At 39.4% G+C, this 22,654-nt stretch overlaps 1 protein-coding gene across 2 annotated transcripts in view; it reads left to right on the forward strand.

The window, feature by feature from the left end:
• Window positions 1–2,482: 2,482 nt before the first annotated feature.
• Window positions 2,483–22,654, forward strand: part of PLXDC2 (plexin domain containing 2) — a 450,758-nt gene continuing 430,586 nt past the window's right edge. The window contains exons 1-2 of one of the 2 annotated variants that reach the window (XM_034644245.1): window positions 2,483–2,989; window positions 3,368–4,139. In XM_034644245.1, coding sequence (XP_034500136.1) covers window positions 4,028–4,139 — 112 coding nt within the window. In that variant the 5' untranslated portion in view covers window positions 2,483–2,989; window positions 3,368–4,027. Of the gene's footprint in view, window positions 2,990–3,020; window positions 4,140–22,654 lie in introns of those variants that run through there. The other variant, XM_034644246.1, reaches the window with a different exon arrangement.

Below are 22,654 nucleotides of genomic sequence, written 5' to 3' on the forward strand. Positions count from 1 at the left end.
GTGGGTCAGCAATTCAGTTCTTATATCTAGAGTAAATAGAAATGAGCCTCATTCATTATAACTCTTCTTTCAAGTTAGATGGAAGATGAAACTTTTTTCAGAGACACCTTAATTTGTCTCCATGAAGTTGAGATAGACAGTAATACCCTGGTGCAAGGTATACCACAAACTGAAATCATTTAGACCACAAAATATACTGCTTTTAATTAAAAAGGATTATATGAGTAATGAGCTTCTTCCATTTCACTCTGAATATACTGTTCTACATATGCTTTATTTATTTGCTGTTTATTATAATGTAAAGGTAATATATATTTACATATAAGTGATTTACAATTGATATCTAAGGCAAAACATTAAATCCTGCGTTTATGGTGTTAAAACATTAAATCCTGTGTTTATGATGTTCTCTCTTAGCTCTGGGCATTAAAATAATCACGCATCATTGATTTTTGCTTACCTATATTGCCTCCCATACCTAAGTATTTTCTATGTGGGTGACTCTTCAGAATAAGATCATATGAGTAAAGCGGAACAATTAAACGGCACCAATGATAGACAAAACACATAAAAAACCTTTCCAGAGTCACTCTGAATTACCACTGGGCTTCTTTTCAGTGTTTGGCGTCAAATTTGCCATTTAAGGTATATAGCTTCAATCAGGAGGGCAAAGCATTGCTGACAACAAACAAAAATTTGCATATAATAATAAAAGAAAAAAGAAAGAAAATTATACTAGGGAGAAATAGGAACTTGATTCACCTCAAAAAAAAAAAAAAAGAAGAAGAAGAAAAACAAAAAAAGAGGAAACACCTTTTTTTTTTTTTCCTACTGTAGAGGGCAATATCCCAGACTAAAATAAGTAATGCTTTCTTGAGCTGGCTTCTCCTGGATTTCTTATAATTTGCATATAATGGGAATTGGACTTGTACAGAACATTTTAGGGAGCTTTCTATATGGATTCGTGAAGTGGTGACCTCACTAGGGATGTAGATAAAAAAGTCAACATTGATTAAACAACAACCAAATTTTGATTAGAAAATTGTTTTCCAACTTAATGTTAAACAGATAAGCATCTCAGGTACTCAGATTTGGTTGTAATGTTACACAGAATTTAAAAACTCAGTTGAGCAGAAATAAAAGAATCAGATTTTGTAAGTATGGTGAGGAGGAAATCAACCAGTCATGAGACCGCTCAGGAGAGAGCAAAGGCCTTAGAATAATAAAGTGTATATAGGTAACATGTTTATATACATATATATTTCTGATTTAAATAGCCAATTGAGTACTAGATTATGAAAAACATGTTGCACTTCCTGTTTCCCTTCTCACCAGCGAAGTAACCATGAGAGAGCCATTCTTTCTGCATCAAATTAGCAGAGTTTTTTGATTATCTGGATCCACTTTCAGTGGGTCTTGAGACAAAATTAAGGTCTGCCAACCTTAAAAATAAAATTGCCAGTTATTTAACCAGCAAAGAAAAGTTTATTTGGAAATTAGAGGGAAATTGCAATTTGGGACCTACAAGCTATGATAAACCATAGGCAAGTCTGAAGAACAAAGGACAGCAGCTGGCTTTTATGGAGGGCAGGAGGGATTCGGTTTTATCCAGAGAAGGTTTATTGGAGAAGAGCAAGGGTTCAAGGTTGCTTCTCATTGGCTGACTGTGGCAGCTTCTCTTCAAGGTTATTGCTGAGCAAGGAGAAAATCTTTCTTCTTCTTCCCAGGGTAGGTAAAGTAAGCTTCTTCCTGCTGGGGTATGTAAAGGAAGCTCCAAAGAGTGGTGTGTGGTGAGTGAGAACCCTCCCTTCATTGCCACTGACCCCATTTTGAATTAGGTTGCTTTTGTTCATTTTCACAGGTGCCCATTAATAGCATCCATAAACTCTTCAGAGCATGGAATAGAGTGGGCAAGAATAGACTAATAGGACTTTTTGAATTTAAGAACAGTGAAGCAAACTCTTCATTGAGGACCCTCCTCTCCCTCTCCTGTTTTTCTTAAGAAACAGAAACTCTTGTTCTTTGCACAGGCATTGTTTTCAGTTCTTTAAGTATCCAGTAATAACTCATTGAATTCAATACAACCTTATAAGGGCATTACGATAATTCTCCCCATTTGATGGATGAGGAACTGAGACACTATGGGATTAATTGCTCAAAGTCATACAGCTTTTTAGTGGGAGGAGGTGGAATTCCAGCCCAGGCAGTCTGGTTCTAGAATCTATATTTTTAACCAATACGCTTTGCAACCTTTCTTTGTATTGGTCTAAAATGAGGTTAAGCAAAATAAGATGTAAATTAGTGCGAGGGCTGGGAAGGGTTAATTTCGAAGCACATCCCGGAGCCGGAAAAACAAAACAAACTAGCAAGCAAATGCCTGTTAAAGCCGCCGTTGGAAATTCAATGGGCCTCCTGTTTCTTTAAACTCTCGCTTTCCCTCGGGCGGACACTTTACAAAGCTGCAGCGGCAGCGGGACCACGCTCCCGCGCGCTACCTTCCTCCTCCCGTCTTGAGGGTCTGGGGTCCAAAGGGGTTTCTCGGGGTCTGTAGCTGAACTCGCTCGGGTTTGCTTTCTTCACACTCGAACCACTGCTACACAAGTCCTCCCGGGCATGGCGAACTGTAATTAACCCTTTAGGTGCCCAGGAAGACCCCGCCAGCGGCTGGCATCTTTTGAGTATGGTGCGGGGCCGAGATTCCCCTGCAGCCGTGTGCGAAGGCGGCCTGGGGGCCAGGTGGGCGAAGGCGTCGTTGGCGGGGCTGTAAAGGCCAAGAGGTGCAGGATGGCGCCCCGGCGGCGCGGAGGTGCAGCCCGGCGCTCCCCTCCTAGCTCGCCTTCCTCGCCTGCTCTCCCGGCTCTCCGGGCAGCCGGCTGCTGGGGGCGCGCCGGGCTGGAGTTGCCCTCTCACTCCCCCTTGCTTTGCTCCTCCAGTTTAATCTCTCGGCGACTCCTCTGCCAGCGCCGAGGAAAGTGCTGCCATTGGACAGGTCGGTGCTAGCTGCGGGTTTCGGGGAGGAAGGTGGGAGAAGCCTGAAGGAGCGAGGGGGAGGGAGGAGGCAGGAGGGAGGAGGGTGCAGCGGCAGCTCTGGCAAATTGCGAACTGCCTTCCCTCCCCAAAGTGTGGAGCAGAAGCGCGGGGGAGCTCGGCGGCGGCGGCGCCTCCTCCGCCACCAAACTCCCGGGGCTCGGCGGGGCTTGTGGCCACCTCCTTCTGAGCCAGGAGGAACCCTTTCCCGATAGATTTTGGCCTGACTCCCCCCGCCCCCCATTCCTTTCTTCTTCCTCTTCCTTTTTTCTCCCCTTATTTTCTTTTTTTTTAAACACTCATTTTTCCCCCCCTGGCTTCGGACCTCTGATTGCTGCAGCCCTAGCCTTCCCTGGGCTCTGCTCTTCAGGGCTGCCCATCCCTCCCGCTGCGAGAAAGGACGCGCGCCCTGCGTCGGGCGAAGAAAAGAAGAAAAACTTGTCGGAGGGGTTTCGCAGCCCACATTAACCCCCTTCCCGCAAACCCAAACCTCCCGCGGGGGCCATCCCAACACTGGGGAAAGTTCCTTCTGAGCCGACAGCCCTCTTGGATTTGGAGAAGGCAGCCGCTTTGCTGTGGAATTAGATCTATTTTGAACCCAGTGGAGCGTATCGCGGGGTCTTGGAAGTCACTGTCTCCGGGCACCCGGGTGGCGCTGCCTGTGCGGAACCGAGAGTTTGCGAGACCCGGCTGCAAGTGGCCTTTCCTGCCCGCAGTTGTCCTGTGTCTGGGGTGAGGGCTACGAGTGTTGTGGCAAGTTGCGAAGAGAGACCCGGAGGTCCAGAGAGAACTGCACTCCCCCTCGCTCTCCCTTCTTTCTCTTCCAAGCTTCAGAGTGTGAAATCCCATCGAAATTTACAAAGGCCTCCGGGTTCAGCCAAGACCGGTCCGCAGAGCTTTGCCCCATCGTCCCCATCGTCCCCACTCCCACCCGGAGCCCCGGAGCACAAGGAGCCTAGGAAGGACTGGAGGGGAGGAGGAGGGAGGTCGCGGCGGCGGCATGGCGAGGTTCCCGAGGGCCGACCTGGCCGCTGCAGGAGTTGTGTTACTTTGCCACTTTTTAATGGACCGGTTTCAGTTCACTGAAGGGGAGCCTGGAAACCAAATCAATGGTAAGATGCACTTTCGCTTGTTGATTTTGTGCGCAACTGAAGACCTCGCTAACACCTCCCCACCCCCTTCCCACCCACCCCCACTTTATCTGTCTGCCCTTGGGAAAGTTATTGCAATTGCTTTTCGGCTAAACTTGGGCTTTCCGAAAGGGGAGAAGAGGGTTGGTTAGAGAAGGGGACTGGGGGTTTTCTTGAGGATTTCGGGCTTCCTTCACCTGAGCTACAGGGGGTGGTACCGTCTCCCCAAGTCGCCCAGAGAGGGCTCTGGTGTGTAAGAGGAAACCTCCTTCTGTGGATAATCTCTCCCAGGAACTGGCATCCCTGGGCAGTCTCCCCTCCGGCTCCTCCTGCTTCCCTGCTGCTGCGACAAACTAACTGAGCGCTTGATGGGGTCTGTGGGTGGGGGACGTGGTGGCAGCCGGGTGTTGCAGGGCACCCCCCTAGCTGGAGAAAAATTTACTGTGGCCGCACCTTCCTTCCCTAGGCGATCCCCACCTTAGCTCCCTTTCGCTGTCTGGGGCAGAACGGGCTTTGAAAGTGGGGCGGGATAGGTGCGGCGAGAAGCAGAGGAGGGGTGGGGGCGGCACGAGTGGGGTGGGCACGCCTCTGGAGACCAATCCCTGCCCCCATTGTCCTCCGCCGGCGGTCTTTGCAGACAGGCCTGAACGTGTCCCGGGTTTGTCCAAGTGCCCTGGCATTGCCGCCATGGGGAGACCTGGTCTTTGCATCTTCCCAGTGGCAGTGTCTCCTGCTCCGGCGGATGCCAGCCCGGTGTGCGTCCAGTCGGGAGCCGCGCCCCCGGGGCCAGCGGCGAGCCCGTGGAGCAGCCCTCCCCCCGCCCCTCCAGGCCGTCTGGCCCTCTTAGGCTAGGCGTCGCTGAGCCGAGGTCCAGGTGGCTCCCGCGACACTGTCCACTGAGAACTGAGAGCCTGCTCACCATTTCTGCCCCTCGGGAAGAAAGTGAATAAACAGGCAGAGAGAGAGAGAGAGAGAGACCTTGGCAGAAATTTGTGAACTCAGACTTCCAGAGGAGGTGAAATGAACAAAAACATTTAGAGAAAAAAAAAAAAAAAGAACAAACTTTCTGATTAGGATAATCAAGGTTTTGCTTTGTTTTAATTCTGAAGGTGGGGTTTGTGGTGGTGGTAAGTGCTTCCTCAGAAAGTATACGTGTGTCCACAAATGTCAAACATGAAAGTCGCAGATGGAAGGCTACCGAGGTCACCTGGGGATTCCAGGTGAGGTGAAACTTGGAGAAATTCCTTGAATGAAATTTACCAATCCGAGACCTAGAAATCCACTAAAACACTGTCTCTGCCCCTGGTGTAAATTCTTACAGAGAAAGCACAGATTCTGACTCCGCGCTCCAATTTATGATTGGAGGGGTGTGTGGGTTGGGAGGAGGGGGCAATATGATTACAACACTTTTAAAACTGTGAAACGCTTTAAAACTCCAACGTTCTTATGTTGGTTTGTCACATACAATTTTGTTCTGCATAAATGGACATCGGTTGTTCTTTAGTAGGTGTCATATCAGGAGGTTATCCTTTTTTGTTTATTTCTCTGATATATTTCATTGGCTTAAAAAAATAAGACTTTCCCCTTCTGGTATTGATATGGTATCTATCTCCACATTCATGGAATAAGTAGATGCTTAAAGAGAACAATTTACTTCATCCCAAAGGAGATTAGAGAGAGATGTGTGCCAAAACGCATCCCAAGTTGTTTATTTGAAAACTTCTTTGGCACTGGAAGTAAATAATACATTTACAGTAAAAAAAATAAATAAATAAAATAAAGGTCAGCAATTTTTTTTTTTCTGAGCTGCTTTCATTAATGGTATGTTACTGAGAAAAGAATATGTATACAATTCATTTTCTATTCTAAGTTTTCAAATTGGGGATGAAGTGAACATTCCATTCTAAAATTCACCACATAATTAAAAGCTTTGTGGATTAGAAAGTACCTAAATTGTTCAACATAAATGTACAGGTGTTACAAACTAATTATAAACTAGTATCTGTGGTGGAAAATTACTCTAGAAACCCATATATTTATAGGATTGAGTTAAAAATGAATAGTTTTAAATTTCTTGGTAAATATGTTGGAGATTTATTGCAAACTGAAGTAGTTTTTTACTGGATCTCAGTCTACTTATAGTTGTTGAGTAATCTTGGAGTTAAATGGTTAGCCTACTGAATATATAAAGTATCGCAAAGAAAGAGAAAAAAAAACAGCATCCTTTGTAAATAGTCTAGGTAAAAGTTCAACATGGGGAAATTCTTAAAGTCCAACCGCCTTGAAATTTGCCATGCAGCAATCAGGATTTTTATCACAGACATTTTGTCACAGGGGGAAAAAACTGATTTCATAACAGGGACATTTAATTATGCGTTACTTTAGAAATGCTGCAATTGATTTTATTGCCACCAGAGGGCAGAGAAACTATTTTCTCCTGTCCTTCCCGTTCTTTCCCAAATGTCTCAGATCAATGATCTTCAATATTTTTTCTTATGGGCAATATTTTTTGATATTTCAACTTAGCATTTATAAATGAGTGGCAGTTTGTAATAATGAGTGTTTATTTCCCATGTTCATTGAAATTAACCATTCATTCAACCACCTCCTACATGTAAATATCTATACTTTGAATATATTCTCTATAGTGAAGAAAACCAAATAACCTGTTTTGCATCATTGTTGGAGATTTTTAACAAATTATTGTGGAATTCTCAAGAATAGCTTTTAAATGTTTCTCTTATGATTAAAAGTTCATTATCATATAACGAATTTATTTTGAAGAATGAATGTAATCTACATATTTCTCAGAAGTACTTGCCATACTAAATAGTTTTTCTCAATACCAATATTTAGAGAAAAATAAACTTAGAATAATTCTAGGTTCTATCAATCTGAAATCCTCTCTGTATTGTTATACATTCATTTCTATATCCTAAACTGATTGAAAAACAGTCTAGTAACAGTGTCAAAGGAGAAAGATGTATTAATGTCTCAAAGAATTCTAAAATTTAAATGAGGCCAAAAGCCCTAAAATTAAGTAGTTATTTTGGCCTGGTTATTACTCTTAAATGTGACTTAATGCAACAAGGAAGTTCAATGCTGCCATATAGAGAGCAAAAATAGTTTAGGACTCCATGGAATTTCCACTATTTAAACTTTCTAATATTGCCATGTACTAGAGAGAAATAGTTTATTTTTAGCAGGTCATTTACATTTATTTTAGTGTTTCTCTATTGGGATATTTTTCTATTATTTTCTGCTTTCATTGGAGTTAAAAGATTTAGTTTGAAATATTACTAACTTGTAGAGTTTGTTATGAGAGTATCTCTGTTGAGACATACCATCATTAGTATAAATTTTCTGTTTAGATATATACCTAGAACAGAAAATTATAGCAGAAGTGAATATTCTCTATACAGTACATGTGGGTCAGATTAATGAACAAAGGGCAGGTTGATCTTTAATCAATCAATGACTCATGATTGCTTGCAAAAATTTTTAAAACACAAAATGTGAGAGTCTTTTTCCGCTAGAGAATAGATCCAAGTTGAAGTCTAAGGTTGGGTAAGATTTTTAGTCCATGGCTATCTGCATAGAGACTTAAAATTATTTTAAGTAGGACAGCGTGTATGCTTGTTAAGTTTGACCTTCAGAAACAGGTTTTTATGAAGTAGTATGTACTTGAGTAAAACTTAGTAATAGAAGATACTAATTTGCTCCAAACAGGTTTCTTCTCCCTAGGATCCTTTCCTGCAAAGATATAGACAACATGGATTCTTTCCAATTCTTTTGGTCTCTGTTTTTTGCTTCCTAAAAGATATTTCCTATTGTAGAAGCAGTATGTTTATGAAGATTAATGAATTGATCCACAGCTGTGATCATGAGATCTGAAGTCTTGAGCTGTTTCCTACCATGTTAAACACATTCTCTTCACCATGACCTTTGAGACCATTGTCATATGGACTAGACCTACTGTTTGGCTTCTCTCTCTCCCTGTTTTTGAACATTCTAATCAACTGAGGTTCCTTGATGCTCCCTGTACCCTCTTTTCTGTTCCTCCGGCTCCTCCTTCCCTAATTCATCTCCATCTGTCCGTCTTCTACTTTTCCCTACAGGCTTATCTCCACTGACACCTAGAACCCTCCAGAGAACTCTCTGCCTTTTCAAGGGCACTTGTTTGACCCTGCTTGCTAGAGGAAGAGTTGTTATTTTTGTTTTTCTTCTCCCTTCCCATTTCTGCATCTCTTTCATATACTCCCTTAGACTCCCTTAGACTCCCTTAGACTGAGGTCAGGGTCCATTTTCATTCATTTCTGAATCCCCCATGGCATCTACCCCACACGCGTGCAATAAAGACCTGTTGAACTGACTGAACTGAATGGAATTATAGTTCAAGCTGCACTGTTGTCTTGAATGTCACCTTGGGAGACTTTTAAAAATATTTTTTTACCCTATTTAAGACTTTTTCCATTAGTAACTTGGAAATGAATATATAGACAGGTTTTACAGAATCAATCATTTAAAACAAGAGAGTAGGATCCAGAGGTCTGCTGAACTGTCATGATGCTTCTGGTGGATAATATTTACCTTTAAGTTTCTATTACCAGATAGAACTTTAAAAAAGTTCATTCTATTGCTCAGCTATACTTCTGGTTTCTGAATGAATTTTTACTCATGTTCTTAATCTAACACCTTAAAGTACAGTGTGTGTGTGTGTTGTGTGTATATAAATGTATGTGTATAAATGTATGTGTATATATACATGAAAATGCATATATATATGTACACACACATATGTAGTGGTGATGTGTTTTCGGTGGACATTAATACTATTCAATAGTTAAAACAGTTTTAGTTCTTTGTGAAATTACTTTTGAATTCAGTTGTGCTCAGGCCTCAGGCCATGAACCTACACTGAAGGAGGCTTTAAAAAAAAGTAAAAAAAAAAAAAAATGAAAGCAGTCTCATAAAATTTATCATCGTGGCTGTTTTGGGAGGGAATGGTGGTACTATGCAATGCATTTCAGAGTGTCTGCTCCCTGAGTAGCTGAGGGCAGGAGGAGAGAGAAAAAGAGAGAGAAATCTTGTATCTTAATAACAGAGTTGTTTTTCTGAGTTAGTTTGTTGCTCTCTTCTGGACATTGTGAATAGTGACCAGATGCATTACCTCTTAAAATTTGGTTTCTTGAAAGCTTAGAGCACAATTTGTAGCCCACCTCCAACAAGTATATAAACCTTCTGGCCTGCTGCTTTTTTTTTTTTTTTGTGGTTTTTTGTTTGTTTGTTTTTTTGTTTGTTTTTTGTGGATTAGCTTACCTGGGGTTTCACCCTCTCTTTCCCACTCATTTATTTTTGTCTAACTTTCCTCACTTAAAATCTTGTATTTGTTTTAGAGATGGTTAGTAAGTAAAGAAAAAATAATCACTGTAATACGTAAGGTTATATATTACTAAATAGCTTTTCAGCTTTCTTTTAATCTAATTCCAGTCCTTTGCCTTTTTTTCTGAGCACAGTTTCTCAAAGCTTTAATTATCTCTTTACAGTACTGCACTCTGAGAAGTCTTTCTTCTTCACTAAGGTTCACGTAGGATGTCTCCCCTCACCATCCTCCAGACAATGATTCTGTTCAACTGAGAAAGTTATTGAAGAATGACCGTCTAAGCAGGGATGCTTCTGTTAAGACAGTTTCTACCAGTATTTCGTGCATCACATGCTGCGTGGTCAAATTAACACAAGAATAACTGAGGGGAGAACAGAGTTTAAAATAATCTACATTGTGTTGGGACTGGGCTTTGAGCTCATTTTATATTTGTTCTCCAGCATATTTTTCATTTTGCATCTTTAATTAAGAAGGTGGTGAGATGTGCAATGGTGGTGTAGATTTGGGTAGAATTTGAGGTCTTGTCAGGGACCTGTCTGGAATTAGGGTAGCCTGTTAAAGATCGCAGGTACAAATATGAAGTTGGAAAGTGTGTGGCCTTCCTTGAAATCCAGAGTTTTAAGCCCGTCCTCCCGAGGTCATCCAAACAGATGTAAGCCCTTGTAGCTCAACTACTTTTCTAAATCAAAATCGGCGATTGTCACTGTTTCCGCCTCAGATGTAGGAGAGAGCAGCCTGCGGTTGTGTTGAAAGGGTCCTAAAGCCAAGGGTTGCAGAACAACTTCCCTTTTACTTTTCTGGAGCCTTTTTGCTTAGTTTCTCCCTTTCCTCATCGACTATTTTTCACTAACTAATTGGAAAATTTTTGTAGAATTCATATTGCTCATAGTCTCATCTTGTAAGTAAGGCGCTTAGCTCATTGGAGCTTTGAGAACATAGTGAATGTAAAGAATTTGCTCTGTGGACAAACTGTATAAAAATCAGAATTTTTAAAAGTCACTTTTCTACATACCCCTTGAAGCGCTCACTGATAGCAGAAGTGTAACTAAAGCTGACATGTTTTCTTTAAGCACAAGGCTTGGCAAGAACACCCTCATTTATTTCCATCATGATCTTGTTTTCTTTGGTCAAGTTGGAATATGGAACATTCAGCATGCAATGATGTTTTTAAGGTAGTGGTTTTTGGGGGCGCCTGGGTGGCACAGCGGTTAAGCGTCTGCCTTCGGCTCAGGGCGTGATCCCGGCGTTCTGGGATCGAGCCCCACATCAGGCTCCTCTGCTATGAGCCTGCTTCTTCCTCTCCCACTCCCTGCTTGTGTTCCCTCTCTCACTGGCTGTCTCTATCTCTGTCAAATAAATAAATAAATTCTTAAAAAAAAAAAAAAGGTAGTGGTTTTTGGGTAACACACATGTGAATTGTGCATTATGTATCTGTAGCAGTACCTGCCAGCTTTTTGTCTCTGAAACCATGATCTCAACATCCAACAAAATGCTTATTTCCCTAAACCCTAAAAGAAAAGCAAGATAGGTAGAATTTATCACTTTAGAATATGAAATTCACAAACAATAATGATTTTCAAGATGTGAAATAGTCTTCTAGGGTGTATTTCTATTATGCATATTTGCTTAACTCTCTCCAGAAACAAACACAGACTGTAGCTATCACACTAAATCCAATTGCTTAACTGGTATACTTTTGTTCATTTGTTTGGTCAAAACAGCCCACTGACCTTATTGCAGGCATAGCAGGGAGCAAGTCTAGGGTTGTATCCGATTATTTTGACTGTTCCTCCCCTTCTTCTTCTGCTCTCCATTTCCTTCAGTGCATAGCTGTAATCTGCACTGCAAGATATTCCTGAAAAAAAATGTATGTGGAATGATTTGGGTATCCTGATCCATATTCTCAGTTCTTGTGGATTCCTATTTAAAGGAATCCTGTCACTGAGCTTTTGATTAAAAAAAAAAAAAAAACAAAAAAAACCTCTCTATTTTGCTAGTCCATAGTTTCATGTTTAAAATTAGATAAAGTATACTATATGTGTGTAATTGAACTATGAAAAACTAAGAAACAAAAGTTGAACAAAGAGACATATCACTATTTGCATTTTTGTTCTTTGATTCTTGTTTGGAGTGGGACTAAAGAGGATCATTTGAGTTTTATTTTTTGTTCACATGACAGAAGTTTCAAAAGTGTTTTAATACCTACTTGACAATTCTGGGTGCCCTATAAAAATAAAGTTGACTTTTAGGTTTAAAAAAATGTCATTTCACATCAGTTTGAAGGCATTCTTGCTATATTTACAAAGATACTGCTTGGTGTTTTATTTTCATACTTAATTAAATCATAGGATATCCTATATCTTAGGTGATGTATATTTGTCTCTGTTTTGATTTGTAACTTGGATTTTAAAATTTTGCATAGTTTTAAAAATGTCTTTTATTCAAATTAAATTTCTCCTATTCAAAGTAAATGGATTTTATGAAAGCATTTCATTTGACATGAAGTATGTGTAAATATATTTCCTATATCAAGAGTATTGTGGTAACATATCTTAATATGTTGCATAATACCGATGAAAGTATCATAAAACAATGTTGGTTGGGACTGAATTGTGTAATAATTCACCACTTTAATATAGTAATAATAACAACACTTGCTGTTTTGTACACATGTATTACATGTCCTTGCGTTGGTCCTAATTTTTCTGCAGTTGCCTCATCCTGTCTTCCAGTTATTTCCCCACAACTGATTTGTCTGTCTTCCATCAATCAGTGTAGTTAGTCAATCATTGCAGCTTAGAACACTCATGCTGTGCATATCCTTATATACATGTCTTCATGTTCACATACAAGGGTTACTCTGCCCATAGTTAAAGGTAGAATTCATGGATTATTGGGCTTATGAATGTTCTACTATGAAAGATAATGCCTGGGACAAGCCCTGCTAGATTTTCCAAGATTAAGGACTTCAAAGATGAAGGTGGAGGAGGTGAGGAAGCCCTGATAATTATCTCTGCATGGCTATCACACAATCTTAATTACTTCAGCTTTATAGTAAGTATGTCTGGTCGGGCAAACCTGTCCTTCCTGTTTTTGATCTTCAGAAGTGTCCTGGCTATTCTAGAAGACTCTTTGCTTTTCCATGATCTATTTAGAATAAACTTATCAGGTTTCACTAAAAACTCTGTTGGACTTTGAAGTCACATTAAATCTCAGGGTCACATTAAATGACCCTGAGGATGGAGAGGATGTAAGTTCTTTTCTACAACATCTAAAAGCCAGACCAAGTACCATGGCACTTCTTGACAAATTGTTAATAGTGACTGGCAGAGATCTTTTTGAGTTGGAACAATGTCCTTAGATTGAGGACTAGTGGTGTTTTCCTGATCACATCATGAAGCTAATGGTACATCTAACTGTTTCTTAGGAAATACAGGTGGAAACCATAGGTTAATTAAAATGAGCAACTCAACTGAGGGAAAGAATGTTGAAGCCTAACTTCTTGGAAACTACTACAAATGAGGGGTGAGGACTAGGCAAATAATACATGGAAATGGTGACACTTGTACAGTGTCCCTTTTTGTGACCCTCTGTGGATCAGCACAGCAGTTCCAGGCAAGGCTGTAGGTTTGCTCCTTCATAAGAAACAGCTCTGGTGGGGCGCCTGGGTGGCTCAGTCGGTTAAGCATCTGCCTTTGGCTCAGGTCATGATCCCAGAGTCCTGGGCTCCTCCTGCTCAGTGGGGAGACTGCTTTTCCCTCTGCACCCCCCATGCTCTTTCTCTCCTCCCTTCCCCCACATAAATAAAATCTTAGAAAATAAAAGAAAAGAAAAAAGAAAAGAAAAGAAAAGAAAAGAAAAAAAGAAAAAAAGAAAAGAAAAGAAAAGAAAAGACAGCTCTTGTGAGAATGGTAAAAGCCCCTGCATTTAGGATTCTCATTAATGTTTGCTCCTTACCTAATTAGTATCAGTTTCATGGGAGATTTACATTGAAGGAAAGTACACTTTACAAATTACTACCATTTAAAGGTAATAGATTTATTTATGATTTTCTTTAGACTACAGGCATGTATAAATTAAAGGGTTGTAATTTGCTTGAGTTGAAAATCCTACCCTCATCTCTACCTCCACACAAGTTTATAACTGGCTATGGCTCTGCACTCATGTGTACTCATCTGGATATTTTTTAATCAGGAGTAAACTGACAAGCCAGGCAGTCTGTTTTATTTCTTTGTTATTTAGCCTTCATTATCTTTCTAACATCTGTTGTTCATTTTAGATATTTTTAAAAACAAGCATGATTCAAAGTCATTCTGCAGATTATAGTCTCATTGTCTGGACATTGCAAAACAGCTTTATGCAGGAAGCCAGGCTTGTGCAATGTCAGTTTTGTCAAGCTGTTTTTAAGAGAGAGGTTTGTAAAATAGGCACAGCCAATAAGAAGCCAGTTTTTCTAAAAGCAAGGACTGATGTCTGATTCCAGACTGCTTTTCTATATCCCACGTTCCATTTTCCTGGTTCCAGCAGGCCACCATTTTTTTCTTGTCTACTTTACTTCAATAGCTTCACACCTTTCCTTCAAAACTGTCCTGCTGGAAGCCATTCTTCATTCCACAGCCTGAAAGATCTTGCTAGAATATGTATGTAGCTATGTCACTCCTCTCTTGGAAATGCTTTCCTGCCTCGCTGTTGCTGTCACCCTAAAGTCAAGGCCTTCAATATTGTTGGCTCGGCTTACCTCCCTGGATTCAAACTCTTCGCTTCCTCCCTCCCGCTCTCCCATTTCCTGGTCACACACTGTCTCCTCTCAGAAATTGCACACACCATCCCTTCTTTTTGGAACATGCTTGCCTCCTCTCTGACTGTTTGTCCTTCAGGTCTCAGCTTAGGTTTGAGTTTTGGCCTATCGAATCATGTTTTTAGTGTCGGTTTGCCATCTCCGAGTTCTAGATGAATGGCTCACCAGAGTGCACTCTGCACGTCCTCACCGTGTCAGTTATCATCATCGGTGATGGAGTCATGTGAGCTGCCCAAGGTTGGAGGCTATCTGTGACTGGTCTTCACTGAATCACTAGCTCCAAGAATAGGAAGTTCTCTTTGAAGATTTGTTCAACAAAAGAATCGCGTTGTTAGTGTTCCACTTGTGCGATATACAGTATTTGCTCAGATTTATTACTCGGGCAAATAATTTTGCACCTTATTTCTACATATTTCTTTGAGCAGAATTTCTAAATCATAATTTGACGTGATGCCTCAGATTTAAATATCAATGAGTCAAATGTATAGGCAAGCCAGAGATTGAGTGATTTCAGAGTAAGGGAATTTTTCTGCTTTTGTGAAGAATTGAGAGTTCATTTAGAAATAATTATTTAGGAATGATCAGGTCATTTACTAAGCTAGGAAGAACAGAAACTGAAATGATCATACTTTAATTAATTTATACTTATTAATTAATACTTTAATGATTTATAAACCGGCAACTTGAATTGTCTGAAAAAATATTAAAATTGGTTCATTTGCTTCTCTGGAGGGAATTCCATAGTTTAAAAGGACATATGGATAAACAATGAAAGAACAATTAATTGAACCATGATATTTGCATAATTTGCATAATTTTCAGTTCTCTCAAAGCTAAAGATTCAACCTGGGAAATCAGCTCTAAAATTAGATATGAAAAGGTTTCCAGATACAAATCATTGGATAGACTTTTAAATATTTTTTCAACAAAAGAGTCTAACGTATTTCTTAATGCTTTACTCATTAACGTTGGTTAACGCCTTTCAAAGTCCTGAATGTGACCCACTTGCTGGAGTTTACATCAGTTTGGGCCAGCATCCTTTGTGTGCTCTGCAACTTGAATTTGCTATTTTCCAGGCACATTTTTTTACCCTTGTCTATCTGTCGTTTTTCTAGAAACATACCCAAAATTCTTTCTAGATTCCATACTAGTTTTATGGTGTGAACAACTGATATTATTTGCTCAGTATCTCTTACCCCTTTCTTCTGGAAACAGCACATTACTGGCCTTTAGGACTATCCTCTCTCTGACTCTTATGGTGTTCTCATGGGCCTTCTGTCCTAGTGTCGTGCTTCCCCAAGACAGTTCAGCATGTGTTCAGGTGGCTACTGATAATACCCCTGCATCATGGACATCAGGTCAACTAACCCTTCCGTTTCAGTCAAGGGAAAAAGTCAAGGCCTTCAGTAATCAGGTCCTGGCTTACTTCTCCAGGTTCAAATTCATCACTTCCTGTTTTGTTTTTGTTTTGTTTTTAAATATGTCTGATGGTTGCTGCATTGGGAAGATATAAGTCTTAAACCTGAAAATTCCAGTTTTTGAGGTAAGACTCCTTGCCACTGAAAAGTCTTGGTAAATACATATTTTTTTTTTTTATTATGTTGCTATTTGAATAGGTATTTGATTGAGGACTATTTCTCCCACTAAACTGTAAACTCTGTGAAGGTAGGAACCATGTTTCCTTTCCTTTTTTTTCTTGGCAATTTCATATTGCTTGATATATAATAGAAAGCACTTGATAAATACTTGTTAAATGAATTTTCTGTATCAGCTCATTTGGTAGAGTGTCATTTCATTAGCCATTAGAGTAATTCAAATCTCAGATCTCAGGTGGAAGTTGTGACTGTAATAGCTTCTTCCCTGTTGGTTTTCTTAAGTAATATTTTGTTCCTTTCTCATTTTTCACATTAAATTCTCTTACCTGGGTCTTATTTTGCTAATCTTTTTTGTGTTTATTCTTGTGTCTTCCTTTCATTTGTCCTGGACTTCTATTATTTTATTTTTGTTGTGGGTTAGATAAACATTCCAGGCAATAGAAAGGAGAAAGCCTTAACTCTTTAATGGGTGACACATCATAGCTTCTGTTAGTCCATTAATCTGTACTGAGAATTAAAGGGAAAAAAATTAATCAGGCAAAAGCTTGTCCACAGCCAATACTTACTTATTTTCACTTAATACTTTTTTATTGGGATTTTCCAGACCATTAAGAATTTAAAAATAAAATAAAAATAGTAAAAATACACCTCAGACGTAGCACTCAGCACATGGTAGGTTTTTCAGTTAAAATCCTCAACATACATATTGAGTAGAGGCCCACAGATGTTTATTTTACTTCTGAAGGCATTGATTCATATTCCTCCATCCATTCATTTATCCAATAAGTAACCGATTTTTTTTTTAAATGAGCGGAAGAATAAATTGTTGCCTTTATTAGAAGTAAAATAGGCTCTTGTAGGTTAATCGGAAACCTAGGTATTCTAAATCATATTCTTCATATGTAAGTTGGGGATTGCCATATGTTACATACTTATGTGTGATGCGTGCTTAAAATATATGACATTTTCACAGTACAATTTGAAATCCCTTTATAAAGTTCAGATCGCCTAATTTTCATATTAGTTCAGCTGTTCCTCCAGCAGGATAATTTCAGTTGGAAGATGTTTTTATTCAGCCAATTTAATTTCATAATTCACTATTTTAGGTAAAAATAAAACATGGTTTCTGTCCTTAAGGAAGGTGATCTGCAGGGGAACATGAGCATGAATGTAGCATGAGTCTAGTGGGAGAACTGTGACAAGCATGAGTATATAATGTGGGGACAAACCAGAGCAAAGCCAGAGGAAAGCTGGCAGGGTGGAGGTGGGGGACAGGCTTTGTGGGAGACAACATTCAATTGCCTTGTGGTTGTTAGAGGGTGCCCCTGATGCCAGACAGGCTTGGGTCCAAACCATGGCTTTGCCATTTTTACCAGTTGGGTGACTTTGTGCAAGAACATTAAACCCTGAGGCCCTCATTTCTTCATCTGTAATATGGGAATAAAATTAGTCATCTACTCCATCATAATCACTGTGGTGAAAAATTTCTGTTCTCTAAGGTTTGGTAAGGTTACCCTAGAAATAAAAAGAAGTATGGAAGCAGTACGTTGAGGGAGGAATGTAAACAAGAGTAAAAAAGGCAGAGCAAGGGAAAGAATTCTCTCCAGAATGGTGAGCAGTCTGAGGAGGCTTTCACTAATAATTTTAAAATACCAATTCTTGGGGTATCCATGTTTCAAACTGCCAGAGAGAATGCCATATCACCTCTGGCTTCGTAACAATCGGGTGCGCTAGTGTTGTTGTAGGTTTAGGAAAAACCAAGGCCAGTTAGCACTTTGACAGCGTGTGAACATTAAGTGGCACACAGGCTGCACCTCCAACAGGCTTCGACTTGCATGACTAGGTCTGGGAATGCAAAGCATTGCTGTTTTTCAGAATCCTCCCCCTCACTCAGCGATCGCCTAGGGCGAGATCTGGATTTGAAGAACATTATTCCAATAAAACGTGCATTAAGAGAACACTCAAAGAATTTATTTTTAACAAACCCATGTTGTGTAAAATGAGATGAAGCTTCCCCAAAACAGTTTTCTTTTCTTTGGCCTGGGCTGAGGACACGGAACAAAATTCTGCTGTGTCATCTACGCTGAAGCTAGAAAATAATACTTTGACCTTATTAATATACTTGCTTCTAGGGATACATAAACTGCTCTATGGGATTACACAATCCCCTTGGATGACAGGTTAACTTTTTTTGCATAATGATGCCCTATTTATAAAGAGATTCAAAATGCTACCTGTGTCTGAGTGAATTTATCTGAAAAGGTAAGCAATATATGTGTAAGAACAAGACAGCTGTTCTAAGATTTCATCAGTGAATGGAAGATAAGAAATGTCAAAAGAAGAAATGAATGGAAGTCTTTAAAAATCTAGAGTTCTCTGAATGTTTCATACTTTGCATTTTTCTCCCACGACTATACAGAGGCCTTTGGTGTTTTAGTTGGGGCCAGCCCTGGATGTAGGGACAGTAGAGGTGGGTGCACTCATGGTGTCACTGGAGAGCAATGGAACCACTCCTCATTCATGTACTAACACTGCTGTGTTAGCGGTTGTTAACTTGGAGTCACGCTTTGTGTTTAGGTAGTCTGTCTTGGGAAATGTCAGTATCAAAAGGAAGGGCCATGGTCATCCACATCCTTTCTATTTGAAACCTATATCGAATAGGTTTGGTGAAGAGATAGTTACAGTGTTCATGGTCAGACTGGGACAGGCATGCTCCATGGTTAGACCAAGAACAGCATGAAGCCACGAGGAGTGTGTGTGGATGTGCGTGTGTGTGTGTGTGTGTGTGTGTGTGTGTGTGTGTGAAGGTGAGGGGGTTACAGAGACAGAACAACAGGAATACCAAAGACAGGCTGGGAGACAGACAATAAGGAGAGAGGTAGGTAAGCTGGGACAACCAAACCAATATTCGTTTTGTGTCCGTGTGTGTAGTGTATAGTGCCTAGGGTACCATTTTAATACCCTTCTACTGATACATTGCTTGGTAATATTATCAGAAGTGGATATAATCTTTCGAGATATCCAAATTATCCAATTGGATTGATTGATAACTTGGAAGCAACTGACTTACTCTGTCATTGTTTCAAAATGACAGATAGACTGAATTAAATTGAAAATAATATTCCATTATGTTCGTGTTGATGGTGAAGTTTAGTTCTCAGAAGAGTTATTTCTCGATTTGACAAACATTTGCTTGTTGTGTTCTAATCTGTCAAACATTGTGCTGTAAAGAAAAGAAGTATATAAATCTTGCCAGGTAGGGGTTACAGAGCAGTACTGAAAATAGGAAATTAACCAGATAATTCTAAGAGAATGTGGTTTGTGTGCGTGTGAAACAGAGAGTGAACTCTGGAGCATAGGACTTAGACTAGAGGGTCAGGGAAGGCTTCCTAGAGGTGTGTTTCAGTTTTGATTTGAAGTATGTGTGAGCATTAATTAGGAGGCTGGAGAGGTAGGTAGACATTCCAAACAGAGAGAACAACCTGGATTTGGAAAACTGTGTGCTCTTTGGGGAAATGCATTTGCCTGTGGGGAAAGGATAGTTGCAAGACTAAGAAAGGGCTCATCTACCATAGACAGAGAACTCACTCCTGAAAATGACAACTGGCCAATGACAGATTTTTAATAGCTGAATTACAGTCTCAAATAGGTCTTTTAGAAGGTTCTCTAGTACTGGTATGGAGAACACATAGGAAGGGGCAGACCTGGAGACTGCTGGATTTAGGAACTGCTGAATTAATAACAATGGAACATGATGAAGGCTTCCAGAGAAGGGAGAAGTTCCCAGGCACTTTAGGGAATAGGAAAATGGGTTCAGCTTTAAATATGTTGAGTATTGAAATGCTTATGGGGCATCCCAGTAGAGAGACCACCTCTACCAGGTGGGGGTCTTGAATGAGATTGATGTGTTAAATCATCAGTGTATTAGTGGTGTTGGAAACCAGACAAGAAGCATGAAGAGATAGGAGCAGAGGGTGAAGATCGGTGTCCTAGATAGTGTGGTTTGGGAAGAGTGAATGGAGGAAAGAACCCAGGAGGAAGAATGAGGACGGCAACATAGAGAGGGAGGAAAAGCCAAATCATTGGAGTTGGCAAAGAGGGATCATCTGGGAAGTTACTAAGAATGCTTTGGGTGAATGAATGGGGGCAAATTGGTGCCACATTTCAGTAGGGTGAGTGGTGAAGGTGAGTGGAGGAAATAGAGACATGGACAAAACTAAAATCTTAAAGGAAAAAAAAAAAAAACATGGCTGGGAAAGACATGATAGAGAGGAAGTAGCCAGAGGAGAGCATATGGACAAGAGAGAGTTTTGCTAGCACTGGGGATTTGAGCCTGTCCCTAGGTATGAGGGAGGCAGACGTTAGATAGGTGGACAGATTGAGAATATAAGTATGCTCTAAATACAACATACTATGTTAGAATTGTTGTCTCCAGGAAGATGATCATAGTTCTCCCAAAACTTGACTCGAGGAACACTTTATTAAAGCACATGTAAGAAAGTTGCTGTGATATCTAATAAAAATGTAATGAAGGTTTAGATGATATCACATTTGTGTAATCTGAGATCTTTAAATCCATGAAATATCTCAAAGAGAAAGAGAATTTCAACTTAAGACATAGCAGCAGGAAAAATGAGTGTTTCATTTATTTTATCATAAAATGGTCTTAATGTGTTAAATAATAACTGTATTATAGAAAAGGGTATTTAAGGCAGTTAAGTTTCAGTCATTTTTAAAATTTTAAGCTAACTTCACATCCTGAAGGAAAAAGAGTAATGACTTCATTTTTCTTTTACCAATAGGGAGACCAGGAATTCAGATCATAAACTGAGGCAAGAGGGATGTTTTCTCTCACTGTAATTAATTTTTGTGGGTGTTTTTAAGATGAGTTTTATAGTGATTAAAACCACGCTTGGCACGTAGTAGGTGCTCAATAAATATTTGTGACCTAACCTAACAGTTATTTGTGTATAAGAAACCAAGGAAATAAGGGTCAAAATATTTTTTTTTCATAAAAACTTTGGAACTCTCTTCTCACTAAGAAATGGCAAACTCTTATGAAAGAGGTATTCATTTCCTTCCAAAACTGCCTTCAAGGTAAGAGGTGCTTTATAAAACTGTGAGAAGTGTTTAAAAGGACTGCTGATTATCATCTGTAACGTGCTACCCAGCAAGACATTCCTGACCAGCTTGAAGTTAAAAAAAAAAAAAAATCAAGCTTATGCAAGTTTGAAATTAAAAAAAAAAAGAGAGAGAACAAAAGTGAACAAAAATTAAAACCAATAAACCCTTCTTATCTGTAGGCCGTCTTTCAAGAAAGATTAGAAGTTTGTTTCTCTAGTAATTGGAGGAGCATTGCTCCATGTCTTCAGTGTGTGTGTGTGTGTGTGTGTGTGTGTGTGTGTGTCTGTGTTTGGAGGTGGAGGAGGGAGATGGGAAATAAATGAATGGGGAGGAAAGTAAAAAATGAAAAATGGCATGGCTTACGTTAGGTTCTGATAATTTAATGATATTTATGGATACACCATAAGGTAGTTACTTAGTGTTTTCTTAAATTATCTGTCCCATTTTAATTTTATAATGCATTGCAAAGACCAAAACAACAAAATGCAAAATTCATGAAAATTGTTTTATAAGACATGCAGAAATGTTAATGCAGAATGGAAATGTGCATCTATCTACAGTGATACTTAGGCTTATAACTGAGCTTGTTAGGTCATTTATCATTGTTTGTCCATGTAAATTGCTTTGTCATAAACTTTCCTGCAAATCAGAAACACGGGCCTCTTGTTTTTGTTTTTGTTTAGTTTATTCTTGTTCAGTGAAGACCCTTAATAGTTAACCCTTAGTTAAGAAATTAGTAAAAAGTCACCATCATAAAACCATTTAGTTTTTCTATCACTTCCATTTTGGTGAAACAGAAGGGAAAAAAAGTTATAATTCACTGAATTTATGTAACTTTTTCTTAGTAAAACTTCCGGGCTCTCAATACTCGTTTGTCTAGAATAGATGATGTTATGCTTTATTTATGTTTAAAAGAATTAAAACAGCACCAGTTGTTGGTATTTTACATATTATTTGCTAACTTCAACTCTGTAGTGTTTTCCAGTGTGTAATAATAAATGTAACATTTGAAATTTGGGATCAAGTGTATTTATGTCCCAATAAAAAAGACAAATCCGTTTTTTAGTCTCCTTAGCTTAATGGAAGTTTTGAAAGAATTTTGAAAAGTGTAAGATAAATTTAAGTCAAATATTTATTCTCATAGAGCAAAGACTGAGATATTGGACTGATAAGAAACCACTCAACTGGTAAGTTCTATCTGGCCGCTTCCATGACTACCAGAAAGCCCTCTTACACTGTCTGAGTATTGTAAAGCCAACTGCTTGTACCATTTACTCTAAAACCTCCTATTTAAGAGCATGGGTATTTTTTTGTTGTTGTTCCGAAAGAGTCTTCCAATGAAAAGGTCTACTTATGACATGGATTGACACTATTATGCATAAAGAATACCAGTTGTCTTTGGGTTAGCATTCAATAAAATTAATTGGTAAATTGGTGTACAGTTTTTCCTTTGTGAATTTAGTAATTTCAGATTTAGAAGCTGCTTCAGTGACTCTTCATGTCTAGGGAGGATAGCAAAAAACAAATGGCTCTAGAAAATAAGAAACCCTTCAATTACTCTGGGAGGTATTTTAACAATTAATTACATGATTCAGCT

The sequence above is a fragment of the Ailuropoda melanoleuca genome, chromosome 15 (genome assembly GCF_002007445.2).
Source record: "Ailuropoda melanoleuca isolate Jingjing chromosome 15, ASM200744v2, whole genome shotgun sequence".
NCBI lineage: Eukaryota > Metazoa > Chordata > Mammalia > Carnivora > Ursidae > Ailuropoda > Ailuropoda melanoleuca.